Here is a 14,300-nt window from a genome sequence, read left to right as displayed (position 1 = left end):
CTGCTAGTCTGTTTCTTTTGATTGGTGCATTGAGACCATTTACATTAATGGTTATTACTGTTAAATGCTGGTTAATTGTAGGAATGTTATCTCTCTGCTGTTGCATCTTTATCTTTCTGTTCTGTTTAATTATTTGCTTTGCTTAGTGGTTTTTTCCTTTGTGTATCTAAACTGTCTTTCAATATTTTTTGCAGGGTCGGTTTGGTGTTCATGAAGTTCTTCAGCTGTTCTTTGTCATGGAAGTATCGTATTGCACCATCTATTTTGAATGATAATTTTGCAGGATATATCAGTCTTGGTTGGAAATCATTTTGCTTTAGGATCTGGAATACTTCACTCCATGCTCTTCTTGACTTTATCGTTTGTGCTGAGAAGTCTGCTGTGATTGTGATAGGTTTTCCTTTATAAGTGATTTGTCTTTTCTCTCTGACAGCTTTTAATAATCTATTCTTGTGTTGGATTTCTGGGATGGTGACTATTATATGTCTGGGTGTAGTTTTATTTTGGTTATGACTGTTTGGAGTTCTATATGCTTCACTGATCCTGATGTCAGTTTCTGATCTCATGCTTGGGAAATTTTCAGCTATTACTTCTCTAAATATCCTCCTGACATCCTTCATGTTGTCTCCCTCTCTTTCATTAATCCCTATCATTCTTATGTTATTCTTCTTTGCATCGTCTTGCAGTTGTTGAATTGTTGTTTCCTGGTTCCTTGTTATTTTCAAAAGATCTTTCCTTTCCTGTTCACTAGCTGCAATCCTGTCTTCAAGGTCTGAAATTCTATCTTCACTTTCATTAAGGCGGTTTTTACAACTTTCAGTGGAGTTTTTTATTTTCTGTATATCTCTGTGCATCTGCATTATGTATTCTGTTTGTTTCTTATATTGCTCGTCTAGGGATTCTATCTTTTTGTTTAGTTCCTCCAATTTTTTATCTGTGTTTTCTTTAGATATATTTAGAATCTCTTTCATTTCTTTTATCATTTCTTCTTTTATCTGGGAGATTATTTCGAGTTTGAATTTCTTTAAAGCTTCCTGGAGTTGCTTGTCAATTTCAGTGGCTATTGTGTCCAATATATGAGGTGGATGGGATATATTTTCTTCTATATACATCGCTCCTAGGGTTTCTTGAGATGGGCTGGAGGTTTGAGGTTGTAATTTGGTCTTTCGTTTTGTCATTTTCCTATATTTCTCTGTTTCAAGTGTTATTTGAAAGCTTCCTCAGGATCTGTTGAAAATCCCCTTCTATGTTTGGAGCTACTGGGACTCTGGCGCTGCGCTACTCCAAGCCATTAGGCCTACAGAACCAGTGGCCCTCCTCTGCCTGCTCAGAACTCCGCAGTTCCAGACAAGCTGGGCTTCAGGGACACTGTGCGCCCACCTGCCCCTTGGAAGCTCCACAGTTCTTCAATCGCAGCCAGGTTAGGGTGCTCACCACAGGCCGCAGTGCTTCAGGAACCTGTGGACCCTCCCTGGTTGCAGAGATATCCACAGTCCTCCAGACACGCAGAGAGGCCAGTGAGGGCACCCCAGATCTGCCCAGCTCCTCCTCTGCAGACCTATGGCCAGGCGCGGCAGCTAAACAGGCTGGGCTAGGCTGGTAGTGTGGGCCAGCCCACCTATCGGAAGCTCAGCAGGTCTCCAAATGAAGCCGGGAATGGGGAGGCTGATGTGGAAGCCTCAAACCCACCTCTCTCCTTCACTGCACCTGGAAGCCTGAGGGAACTCCAGCAGTCTGGGCGCAGAAATGCAGAGTTCTCCAGACACGCAGAGAGGCCAGTGAGGGCACCCCAGATCTGCCCAGCTCCTCCTCTGCAGACCTATGGCCAGGCGCGGCTGCTAAACAGGCTGGGCTAGGCTGGTAGTGTGGGCCAGCCCACCTATCGGAAGCTCAGCAGGTCTCCAAATGAAGCCGGGAATGGGGAGGCTGATGTGGAAGCCTCAAACCCACCTCTCTCCTTCACTGCACCTGGAAGCCTAAGGGAACTCCAGCAGTCTGGGCGCAGAAATCCAGAGTCCTCCAGACACGCAGAGAGGCCAGTGAGGGCACCCCAGATCTGCCCAGCTCCTCCTCTGCAGACCTATGGCCAGGCGCGGCAGCTAAACAGGCTGGGCTAGGCTGGTAGTGTGGGCCAGCCCACCTATCGGAAGCTCAGCAGGTCTCCAAATCTATAAAGCAAAGTTTAAGGGACCACTCGCTTTGTTGATAGTTGCTTTTACAGCTTCGTCGTTACGATCTTTACTTTGTATTTCCCACTCACTCGTGGGGCTGAGGTCGTTCCAAGCTGTTGGGTTAGGCAGGCAGCCCTGGTGTCCCTATGTAGCTCTTTTTCTAATTCTGCTTTGCTTTCCTTTTTCTCTTTCCTCTCCTCTCCCTGTCTTTCCTTTCCTTTCCTTTCCTTTCCTTTCCTTTCCTTTCCTTTCCTTTCCTTTCCTTTCCTTTCCTTTCCTTTCCTTCCTTCCTCTCTCTCTCTCTCTCTCTCTCTCTCTCTCTCTCTCTCTCTCTCTTTCTGAATCAGGGTCTACCTTTGTAGCTCAGAGTGGCAGTGTAGGGAACATACAGAAAGAAGACCTTGATTGATCTGGGATGCGAAGAAGTATTTTAACTAGTGACAACAGCCTTGCCATAGGAGTCACTGGTTTCAAATAATTGCCCAGGAAACCACAGGGACTAGCTTAAGAGTTTCCCCCATTAGCTTATTTTTCACCTCCTTCTGCCTGCTTCTGTTTCTCCTCCCTCCTCTTTCTCTCCCTTTTCTGTTGTCCTCCAGGTACCCAGGCACTGGGGAGAGAGCCCAAAGCCTTCATCCTGAGCTTTCTCTTCAACTCTTTCACATTTTTGATTTTGAAGCAGGGCCTGGCTAAGCTACTAAACTGCTTCAGCTGGGCCCCAACTCTCAGTCCTCCTCCCCTCAGCTTCTCTCCTCATCTTTATTTCTGTTTCTTTTCCCCAATCGTGTCACAATGTATGACATGAGATGCTGGTATTGGAAGCTTGTAGGTGACAGGTGACAGTGGCTTAGCCTGGCACCTGGAGAATGTCAGGGATGAACCTGCAGAGTGTGGGAAGTTAGACTTTCTAGTCAGTACAGATGATGCACTGGACTTGCATAGTAACCCGAGCCAGTCCCACAGGGCTCCATGGCTCAGTGCAGGAATGAGTCCTGAGTGTCATCTCCACAGCAGGAACTCCTATTGATAAGACATCCAGTGGAACCCTCTGAATAGTGTCATATTACAGAGGGAGAAGCATACTTTGAAAATGTAGGATTATGCTCATTGCATTGAAATACAAGTGCATATTAAAAAAGAGGGGCAGGGAAAAGATAAGGTAACACAGTTTTGTGCGTCTTTGCAACACCAAAGTAAGGGTCATGGAGCTTTTATTTTTAAATCACCCTTTGGAAATCTGCTCACCAGGTGCTTGGACAGAGCCTGGAAATGATGGCCCCTGGCCGCAGCAGTCTGCAGAGCAGGAGCCGCACCACTGTGGGCACTGAGTTGATTTGCTAGAGTGTACTAGCTCACTGCAGTCTTCTCTGTTTTCATTTTCCAAAGGTTCTTATTGTTGATTGAATCTCTAGGTTTAGAAGAGCCTAGCGCTGAGTGGCTTTTCTCCTATCCAGAGGCACAGGAGGGTGCAGGTAAGTTAGGCACTGAAATGCCTTTCTCCCAGCACCCAGTCTTCCAGGCAGCCAGGAAGCAGAGGTGTCCAGGCGGATATTCCGAGCCCAGATGCCACGGTTGCAGAGTCACCTTTCCCAGATGAGGAAGGTCAGCACATTCTGTCTGCTTTGAAGACCCTAGCAACCCCAAGATCCTGTGAAGTTCCACACAGCCCCATCCCAGGGAGCCCAGGGACCTTTCCCCTCCATTTTGCAAGTTCTACCTTTGCTCTCTCCAGTAATAAAGCTGAGCTCTTTCTGCTCTGCTTCTTGGAGACTTCTGGCTTTGACAGGAGCCCTCTGTACTGAGTAAGGTTTCTGAAAAATCCACACAAGCTCACACACTCACGTGAACCCTGTGGGTAGGAAACCAATATGCTCACAGTGTGCCCCTGTGACTCAGAAGCAGGATCTGGAAAGATCCTGTTCCTGTCAAACCTACCTCAGGGCTGGAGACTATGCCTGCCTCTTGCTATGGGAAAGGCAACCTCAGGCACTCCTGCTTCTGTTCTGCTCAGAAGCTGTGGCCACCAGTCCTTGGCCCTCAGCCACAGCCCAACTCAGCACGGGCAGAGAGAAGGCATCTGGGCATGGGCGTGCCCATGGGTAGCTGACACTGTGCCATTCCCGCAGGAGTCAGTAAACTGTCACTCATTGCTCCCACCTCTGTCCCTTACTGCCTCTTGGTCCCAGCACACACATCCATGCAGGAGTCTCTGGGGTACCAGGAGCAAAGTTTCTTTCCCTAGGGGCAGCAGAGGGCACTGTATACTTTCTGTGCCCAGAGGAGTTTTCCCTGAGGGTTACAGTCCTCCTGTGCAGTCCTCCTCTTGACCAAATTCAGCAGCTTCCAGGCAGCTGTGACACAGAAGGGAAGCCATGGGGATGTGAAAGCCCTGGGGGTGCAGTGAGAGCAGCTCTCAGAGTCTGGACCTGTGCATTTCTTTGTTCATCTCTGCTGAAAGCAATGTGTGTTGTTCCTGTGCAATGATTTTGGTTCGCCTCTCTGAGGTCCACAGTTCACTCAGAATCCTGGGAAAGAGCTTGCTTGGCAGCTTGTGAGATTTATGAACATAATCACTCAACAATTAGATTAGGGAGTTTTTCAGTAGTGCGCAGGGATAGTGATCATTCAAACATTCACTGCCACCACGATGCAGTGCCCATGAACACCCCTGTTGCTAGCAGCAAAACTCTCAATAGACAAACAGCTTAGATGCCCATCCATGAACGAACAGGGGAAATGTCCTGGAAATTTTATTCAGCCATAAATTTGAGCCATTTGTAAGAAAATGGATGAATCTTGAGATTGTAATGTTAAGCAAAGTAAGTCAGACACAGAAGGTTAAATACTGCCTAGTTTCTCTCAGATGAAAAACCCAATTACAAGTAAATTAAAGGATAAAATCATGGATGCACCTTGAGATCATAATGCTAAGTGAACCAGATCAGAGTCCTAAGCTCAAATATGCCATGGTTTCTCTTACATGAGAAGCCCAATCTATAAATAAAGAGCAAACTAAAAGATAGATAACAGGAAACAGGAATCTAGATATTTTGCAAAAGGGAGGAGATCAAGAAATGGAGAGAGGGTAGGGGAAGATGATGAGAGAAGAGTTAAGATGTGTTCTGTACATGAGCCAACTCTGTAAGGAATGTTATCGTGAGGACCACAAACACGTGTTCACAAATTTAAAATAAAAAAATAAAAGCTAAACTTAGGGAAAATAAAATGAAACAGTGCAGAATTTTTTGGAATAGGGGAGGGTATCAGAGGACGTGGAAATCTTAGGAGGGAAGAAAGGGGGAACAAAAATGCTTAAGATATTCTATATGTATCCTAATCCCCTTGAATTAATGTACATTTCATGTATTCCAAATATACACCAATTAGAAGCATTTGACTCAGGAAGTACACATCCAAACATACTTTGAAAGCCATGTGGTGCCTCTATTGTCTTTAGTTTTCTGTAGTTCTTTCTGGAGTTGTCTGTAGTTCTCACCAGCAGTTTAAGAAGCTATAAAAACACATCTCGTCTTACAGTGCAGAAATAACTCGAGATTGTATGTATGTTGGTACTATATGGACTTTGTATTTGTAAGTTATTCCTTGTTAGAGCTGGTCAGAGCCACTGTTTTCATGAAGAGATGCAGCCCAGCTGTGGTGCCATGGGGTTCAGACCGGTGTGACCAAACCCACTTGCATTCCCTTTCCCAAGAGACTGACTCGGGTTGCGCTGTGTGTTTGGTCTCATTTGGGTGTTGGACAAATGCTGTGGCAGGGCTTCTGGGCTCTTATCCCTTTGGGATTACATCTAGGTGCTGTTATTCAGACTTTCTGCTCTTTGGTACCCCCGGATTCTGACACACAGATAGAACCTGAGCAGAGGGAGTCACAGAGAAAGGGTGGGAAGGACACATTGGCATGAAATGGACCTGGCAAATTGGTGTTTGGCAGGAGAAACAGATTGTCCCATGTGTGTGGTTTCTGGGGTTCTCCAGCTCCTCTCATTCTGTACTGAAATAGGTGCCTCAAGGTCTTCATTCCTGCTGAGAGCCCACTGTGCATTTAAGGGATTCTCAGTAGCTCCTGAGGCTACATGGAATTTAATTAAGCTGAGGTAAATTCTTAATCTGTGATAAGCTATGTGCACTTCATGGGCAGTGGTGGTGGAATTCTTCTAGAACAGGATTATAGTTTGGTGCAGAAGACCCAACCCTGTAAGAAATCTCACTCATATGGTAGACAAAAGATGGGTTGTGTATTGAAGCTGGGTTAAGGCCTTGAAAAAATCACTTTTTCTCTCAAGGCTTTTGTTTTCTTATCTTCTTCCGAAAAAAGAGTTGAACTATGAATAATATAACTGTCTAAACTGACATATTCTTACTTTAGTCTTTTGTAAAAATACATCAATCAGTTCAATACTGTAAAACTAGATTATGCTGAACAGAAACCTGGCTTTTCAGTCACTTATTCATTGAAATAGGAAAATGAATGGGTAGTTAGGAAGTGTTTGTGGTTAAATAACAATGTATGTGAACCTAAGATACTGTGGAGAACATAATAAAGTGATCCCTGGTGATGAGGATTTGGGACCCATTTTATTCCTTTTCAGAAGATCCAAGTCTCTTTCTGAGTCTCCGCAAGGCTGACTTCATCTCCTGGTTCCGCAGTGTGTAGATCAAGGGGTTGAGCAGAGGGGAGATGACTGTGCAGGTGACATGGATGGGCTTATCTGATGGAAGGGTGGTGAAGGGCCGGGCATAGACATAGATGCAGGGCACAAAGTGCAGGGTCACTACGATGATGTGAGAGGTGCAGGTGGAGATGGCTTTCTTTCTGCCATCCCCTGTGTGTGACCTCAGCATCATCAGGATGACCATGTAGGACACGAGCAGGAAGATAAACCACATTGTAGTGACCAGGCCATTGCTGGAAATCATGAGGATTTCCAGGGCGATGGTGTCAGTGCAGGCCAGTTTGAGGACCTGTGGGACATCACAGTAGAAAGTGTCAAGAATGTTGGGCCCACAGAAGGGGAGCGGGAGCAAGAGGGAGATCTGCACGGTGGAGTGGACAAAGCCCCCCAGCCAGGCGGCTGTGATGAGGGCTGTGCACCGCCCCCTGCTCATGATGGTCACATAGTGCAGGGGCCTGGAGATGGCCATGTAGCGGTCAAAGGCCATGACTGAGAGAGAAAAAATGTCTGCACCACCAAGGAAGTGGAAGAAGAACATCTGGGTGAAGCAGCCTTGGAAGGAGATGGTCTTTTTCCTTGCAAGAAGGTCTACAAGGACCTTGGGTGCAGTGATGGAAGAGAAGCAGATGTCCAAGACAGAGAGGTTGCGGATCAGGAAATACATGGGGGTGTGAAGATGGGAATCACAGGTCACTGTCACCATGATGAGGAGGTTTCCCAGCAGAATTGCCACAAACACAAAACACAAAAGCAGAAATAAGACCAAGCTCAGGTCTTGGGACTGAGTGAGTCCCAGAAATACAAACTCTTTGACACTGGTGTTATTTCCCAACTCCATTGAGTCTTATCTCCTGATCCTAGTAAGGCTAGAAAAAGTACAGTGTGTTATCTCAGTGAGCCTCTATTCTCCTATCCCAGATTTGGGCTTGTGAAGTCCAGGGTGAGGCCTGAGAGTTCAGGACGGCCCATTGTCACACAGATTACTCTCTCACACGGTTATCGCTCACATGTCCAGAATTATATGACACTCTGCAAGCATGAATTTCCTTGTTTTCTCTTCTGCAAAATACAAATATTTTTGGAAATGTCATGTTCTAAGTAAATAAGTGCTAAGGATCTGCAACACAGGTACTCAGTAAGGGACTGTTTGTGGCATGAGAGCTGTCACAATGGAGTTAGATTTTTGTGTGGATAAAACAGTGCCTATTTTGTGTGACCACAATTCTTTGGGCTCCCCAGGCGTGAATCCTCTGCTCCTCAGACTCCACCTCCATCTATAGGGGTCTAAGGACTCCTATATGCAGCCTGGTGCCTTTCCAACTGAATTCTGCAGGAGTGTTCTCATGATCCCTTTCACATTATAAATTTAATCCAGTGAAAAATCAGAAAATTTTAGACGGCTGTGACCCTGGGTTCAATCTTCATTACAAAAAAAAAAAAAGAGAGAGAGAGAAATTAAAATTTAGAACCATAAAATTCTTCTCTATTGCTCTATTATTCTTCCTTTAAGGGACTTCACTCTTTCTAGTCTTACTGTGACTAATTTATATTTCAGAATCCCTGAGTGGTGAGCAACATTATAGCTATGAAAACTAAAGCAGTACTCAGGTCTTCTCTTCTGTTCATGGTTCTAATTTCTTTCTTGAAGATTAGTTTTTAACAATTGAGTTAGCTTTGGTATATAATGGACTTAATGTATTTGGAGCATACAGTTTGGTATGTTTTCACATGAATACATACTCATGACACCATCACTGTTGTTAAAATAGTTATCCTCCCCAAAGTGACCTTGTGACACTTGGTAGTTTGTCTCCTTAATGGAGCCTTTCTCAAACACTGATCTGATTTTTGCTGATGGTCTCTAATTTGTGTTTTGTAGGATTTTCTATCCATGAAATCTTACTGTGTGTACTCTGTTTCTGTCTGGCTTCTTTCACATGTGAAATACCTCTATGGTCTTGTGTGTAGCTGTTATTTTGTTCTTTTTTATTATGTGAATATACTATAGTTTGTTGATTCATTCACTACCTGGTGAACATTGGGATTAATTTTTAACTTTTTAACTATTCCATAAAAAAGCTGCTAAGAACAATCAAGTACAGGTCTTTGGTGAACATATATTTGTATCTTTCATGTAAATAGCTAGGAGGGGAATTTCAGTAACTCTTAAGTCTCACGAATAAGAAAACAATCCAATTTAAAAAGGACAAATGATCCCGTAGATGCTTCCATAGGAAGATACAGGCACAGAAAGTAGGCATATGAGAAGATGTTCAGCATCTCTTATTACCAGAACAATTTAAATTAAAAATTCATGGTAATGTAAATCACATGACAGTAGATATTCTTTGTCTGACACAGAGTCTTGTCATGAACTTTAGGCTGGCCTTGAACTCACAGTGGTCCTCCTGCCTCAGCCTCCTGACTTTTGGGATTCCAAGCCAGCACTACCATATTCAGTAACACAATGTAAATTTACAAAATATTTTACACTTATTAGAATGATTAATGGATATATTGGGAATAGGCAAAGGTATAGGAAACTGGAACAACTGTGAGAATTAAAAACAGTAAAACCATTTCTGAAGTTTCTTTTTTTTACTAGTTGACTTTTTAATTTTCTTCAATTTTTATTTACTTTTTTATGTTTTTGGTAAGCAGACACTTTTTATTAAATGACCCAATTGTAAAAACACCATGGCAGGGGCTGGGGATTTAGCTCAGCGGCATAAGTACCTGCCTTGCAAGCAGGTGGTCGTGAGTTCCATCCCTGGTACCAATAAAAAAGAAAAAGACAAAAAAAAAAAAAAACCAAAAAACAAATGAGCAAAAAAACCACCATGGCAGATACCTCAGTTCATCCCTCTACTGAGCCTGTTAGTCTGGTCTTCCCCATTTCCAGCACCTCCCCCTTCTACTAAATGGGTATCCTTTTCTCCATTCTGCCTCTGGGAGATGATGGTTTGAAGGGCCGCAGGAAGTTATTTGACTCTGAAGCGTTTTCCAACCCTGTAGATTTCACGAGTCAAATCCTCCATGCAGACAGTGCTGTATTTACCAAGAGACTGAACAATAGATACGTTGCCTGCCAAGGCAATTCTCTTCTGCCTGCTTTTGCCATCATCAAACTTGCATATTAGTTCACTTATGGACCTCAGGTTTGGGGCCCCCATGTAATGTGTGGTTCCACAGTTCTCAGAGGCTTAACTGAAGGCTTGTTGAGCTTCGGGAAGGCACCATTGAAGATTTGGTGAAGATAAAGAAGCTGTGACACCTTGCGAGCCTTTGGGCTCACATCATTGACACCCTGATCTAGATGAGAAAGCAGGCTTTCTGCAGGTTCATAGAAGCTGCCACACAGCTTTTTGTGCCATCCTCGCTGTTCAAATCTGAGCTCTGTACATCTGTCTGGTCTCTTCAGGACATGCCTGGCTTTTTCACAGATGAGCCTCCTCCTTGCCTTTTGGAGAAAACTTCTGGGCAAACATCTTTCCCAGGTGCTTTACCTTCAGCTCTATGAAATGTCTTTGCTTTTTCTTAGGGGTTTCCAGCACAGCAGCAGCCTCCTTTTTCTTCTCTTCGACACCTTCCATGGGTCCAGCCAGAAAAGAGCTCTTCAGTTTTTGTTTACTGTTGGTGCATGGTGTTTACATTCCTCATGGGGAGCTGGGGCCATGTGCACAGAACATCACAATTCTTCCTTCACCACTTTTCTTCTCCTCTCCTTTCTCTCTTTATCTTTTTTTGTCTTTTTTAAGGCAGAGTTTCACTATGTTGTTCAGGCTGGCCTTGAACTCACTTTGTAGCTCAAATTGGCCTCAAACTTGCAGTGATCCGACTGCCTCAGCCTCTCACATGCTCAGATTATAGGTGTGCACCACCACACCCTGCTTCTCTTACTCTTTGTCCCATTTGCAAAATCCCATCTCCCTTTTTCCTACTATCTGTCTTTTATTTACATTTTGGGCTTCTCATATAAGAGAAACGTTGCTATACTTGAGCTTGTGTGTCCGATTTATTTCACTAACATTACGGCCTCTTGTTGCATCCATTTGCCTGCAGAGGACCCAGGCTTCTCTTTCTCTAAGGCAGAGGAGTGCTTCCCAGCCTTGGTAGTTTCTGAGCATGTTAACGAGTTACTCACCATGTACTCGGGTTGCTTTTGGGTTCCCTTCTTCTTCTCAAGAACCTTTGAAGTAGATCTCGCGTGCTTTCTTCCCCACTTATGCCATTTTCTTTCTATAATCAGAAAAAAAAGGGCAACAGTCATTTCCCTACCCTTCTCAAAAATGTGTTTTCCAGCTCCAGTCAAGATGATTCATTTCTTCTAGTTCATTTTCTCTTAAGTTTTCTTTCCTCTCTATGTAATTTTTGTCCATACTTTAAGTAATAAGGAAAAGCAAAAGTCGAGCTATCAAGGGTTAGTGAGTAGCTAGCAGACTGCAGCACAGTAAGGTCTGGTCAAATCCCAGCCAGACCCTGGCCCACCTTGACCCTGCTACCTTGTCCCTGGGGCTCCATATCCACACTGGGCATCTGTACAGGATTGTATCTTCTCTATTGCACTTTTGGGAGAGCAACTGAAACCAGCTACGTAAAATGCCAGTTCTGAAACCACTGCCTAATTCACAGTAGAGTGGCGGTGTGTGTGGCATTACAGAAAATCTCTGGGCTGTGAACTCACAGAGACACAGCTTCTGCCAACACAGGAACAGTCTCTCAGAGAAGCTGTGTACTTCCCTTAATCTGTGTGCTAAACCATACTGCACTGAGGACTAGAGTGACACAGTGTCCCACAGGACTGTGACCATGACTATGAGGACCTGAGTCATGTGCTTTCTTGTCTGAGATTATAGGAGCACAGCAGGAAAGCTGCTTGGCTCAAGGACCATGTAACAAGAGCCACCAGTCCAAGTCCTGACCTCACTTGTGGGTAAATCCACTGGGGCCTCACTGACTCGTCTTTGCAGTGGAAGTAATGCCTGCTTCACAGGGAGCCGTGAGGAGCTGGTGATTCTTAGATGGGAGACTGTGTGCTCTTGGGCTGGCTGTCTGTTGGGGTGACCAGGCTGGGGAACCTTGCAAGAGGAAACTTCTGGGGAAGGGAGCTGCACATCCTGATTAGTGGGAAGAGTGGGGACATTATCATCAGACAGTATCAACATGGTGAAGTCACTGGGCGTGTGGAGTAGAGCCTACTTAGTTATACAAGGCTCCCACAGGGACCCTCATTTACTCAGGGTACTCTGGAGCTAGTCAGTACTTCAGAAGGAAGGACAGGCCTCTTGATGGCAAACTATCCTCAGTATTTCAAAAGCTTCTTCCCCACCCTTCTGCTCTTTTCATTCCTTCTGCTCACTTAGCAGATACTGATGAGCGTTAGCAGAGGTCACCTAAGAGAAACCCAGTAGGAAAAGCGCTGGACTGTCGTGGTTATATCGGGGGTGGGGGCCATCTCAGGACAGATGAAAAGACAGGTGTGAGAAGAGAACGTCTTCTCAGGAAAACGGAGTGGAAAAGGTGACATTTACAGTTAGGGTGCACGTGGTAACGGGAAGAAAGTGTGTGCTGGCTTGGGAGGCCACTGGGACACGTGACATTGTCTGGCTTGGAAGGGAAGGATGAGAACACAGAGGAATCAAAAGACAGAGAGGAGAAAATTATGGCCATAATTTTTGGGTACAAATTTAAAGAAGGGTTTGGGGGTATTCACTGTATTAGTTTTTCAACCTTCTCTATCCTTCCCTTCCCTCTTCTTTCTTGACCTCCCTTTCTTATTTTCTTTCTGCCTTCCTTTTCCTCTTTCCCCCTGCTGTCTCTCCTACCTTCTCTCTCTCTCTCTCTCTCTTTCTTTCTTTCTTTCTTTCCTTCCTTCATCCTCCATTTTTCCTTCCTTCTTTCTTTCCTTCCCCTCTCTTTCCATCCACCCTGGAAATTAAACCCAGGTCCCTGTACATGCTAGACAAGTAGTCTACTACAGAGCCATACCCAATTCTGTGTTTTCATTTTTCTTCCTCTTTTTTCCTTTGGTCTTCCTGCTTTTCTGAGAGTTTGAAATATTTTATTTTACTCTATAGACTAACACTTAGTATAAAGGTTACGTCTGAAGAGATCAATTTCTTAGAGTAAAGATGTCTGAGCAAAGCCTGCTCCTGTTCCTCTGAGCAAGTCCTGGAGAACAAATACAGCTGCTCTGCAATCCCACACCCACTTGCATGTCTGTGTCATGGCGTCCTCTTCATTAACCTTCGTCCTCTGCTGCCTGGCACTGAAGGGTCTCTGTGGAGCGTGTCAGTGCCCACAGGATGGGATGTGTAGTCAGAACGAACTTCTGAATCTTAACGGTCATACCTGGATTTCAGTATTTTCAGTCTTCCTTTCCTGCTCTGGACCACAGAGCCCCACACATCACAAGCACACACGCCCTCATAAAATTACCTATCTTATTTAAGATCTTCAGCCTTCCTTCTTGGACTCCAGGATCCTAAGTAACGATGGGCGTCATTTAGCTTCAGAGCATTCTGCTAAATGACCCTCAGAAGGCTGCTTACTCCAGTGGCTTCTCATCCCTTTGGAGTAAGGAAGGGCAAACTGAGAGAATACTATTTTCTCCCCACCTCCCAGCTGATTCCCAGGGCCCCATCACGTGGACCAATTCCTCTATCCCAGAACCTGTGTAAGAATTATCAGAGGAATTGGCATGGATGTGGCTGCAGAAAAGTCCTGTGGATGTTGACCCAGTTTCAGTGGGAGTAATTAAGAAGTTACAAGGCACATGTGCTTAAGAATACTCATTTTGTCTTGGGTCTGAAATTGTCTTTAGGCTGTGGGAGGAGCACACTCCCTCAGGCTGTGGCTGCAGCAGTAAGAGTGCCCGTGTTCAGATATGTTCTGCTGAATTCTTCAGGAAATGCAGGAGAGGGCTCCTGCTTGTGGTGTATGTGGTGCAGATGGACTTGCAGCTGGCTGGGGCCTGACCCCACCACTGAGTCCTCTGTCCTGTTGCATTCCCAATCTGACAACATTTGCAAGGACATTTCCACGAAGGCTCAGGAAAGGCCCACCGGCTCCTATCTTGGCATTTTGTTCACGAGGATCCTCACTTGGGGAGGAGCCTGAGCAGGGACAGGCCGAGCAGCATTTTTGGCTGTGCATCCTAAAAAAAATAAAGTCAAATGAAATAAACCACCAAGATCACCACACAGTGAGCAGTGCGATTCAGCTGGCTGCATTCTCTGGCCACCTTAGAGATCTATTTATGGCCTTTAAAACTGAATATTGACAATCATTGCTCTCCCATCTGTCTGGGATGCTTCAGCAGCAGAGTTCTTTACCTCCTTTGGCACAGTGTCCAGGTAGCCCGCAGCAGCTTTTGTGGCCTGAAATCTCCCTGAACATCACCAAAGTCCAGACCTAAGTGCTTCTCTAGCTGAGAG

General features: G+C 45.0%; 1 protein-coding gene and 1 pseudogene across 1 annotated transcript; both read right to left on the bottom strand.

The window, feature by feature from the left end:
* Positions 1–6,766: 6,766 nt before the first annotated feature.
* Positions 6,767–7,702, bottom strand: LOC100719665 (olfactory receptor 4D11-like). Its single transcript, XM_003464213.2, has one exon. The coding sequence runs from the start codon at positions 7,700–7,702 to the stop codon at positions 6,767–6,769; it is 936 nt and encodes a 311-aa protein (XP_003464261.1).
* Positions 7,703–9,716: 2,014 nt separating this feature from the next.
* Positions 9,717–10,457, bottom strand: LOC134471214 (large ribosomal subunit protein uL30-like; annotated as a pseudogene).
* Positions 10,458–14,300: the final 3,843 nt, after the last annotated feature.

Source organism: Cavia porcellus, unplaced genomic scaffold (assembly GCF_034190915.1).
Source record: "Cavia porcellus strain 051 isolate PalLab524CR breed Dunkin Hartley unplaced genomic scaffold, mCavPor4.1 scaffold_17, whole genome shotgun sequence".
In the NCBI taxonomy this organism is placed as follows: domain Eukaryota; kingdom Metazoa; phylum Chordata; class Mammalia; order Rodentia; family Caviidae; genus Cavia; species Cavia porcellus.
This window is presented reverse-complemented; position numbering and strand designations above follow the sequence as displayed.

What these genes read in the sequence shown, in the direction of transcription:
- LOC100719665 (XM_003464213.2), bottom strand. Translation starts at nt 7,702, where the DNA reads ATGGAGTTGGGAAATAACACCAGTGTCAAAGAGTTTGTATTTCTGGGA.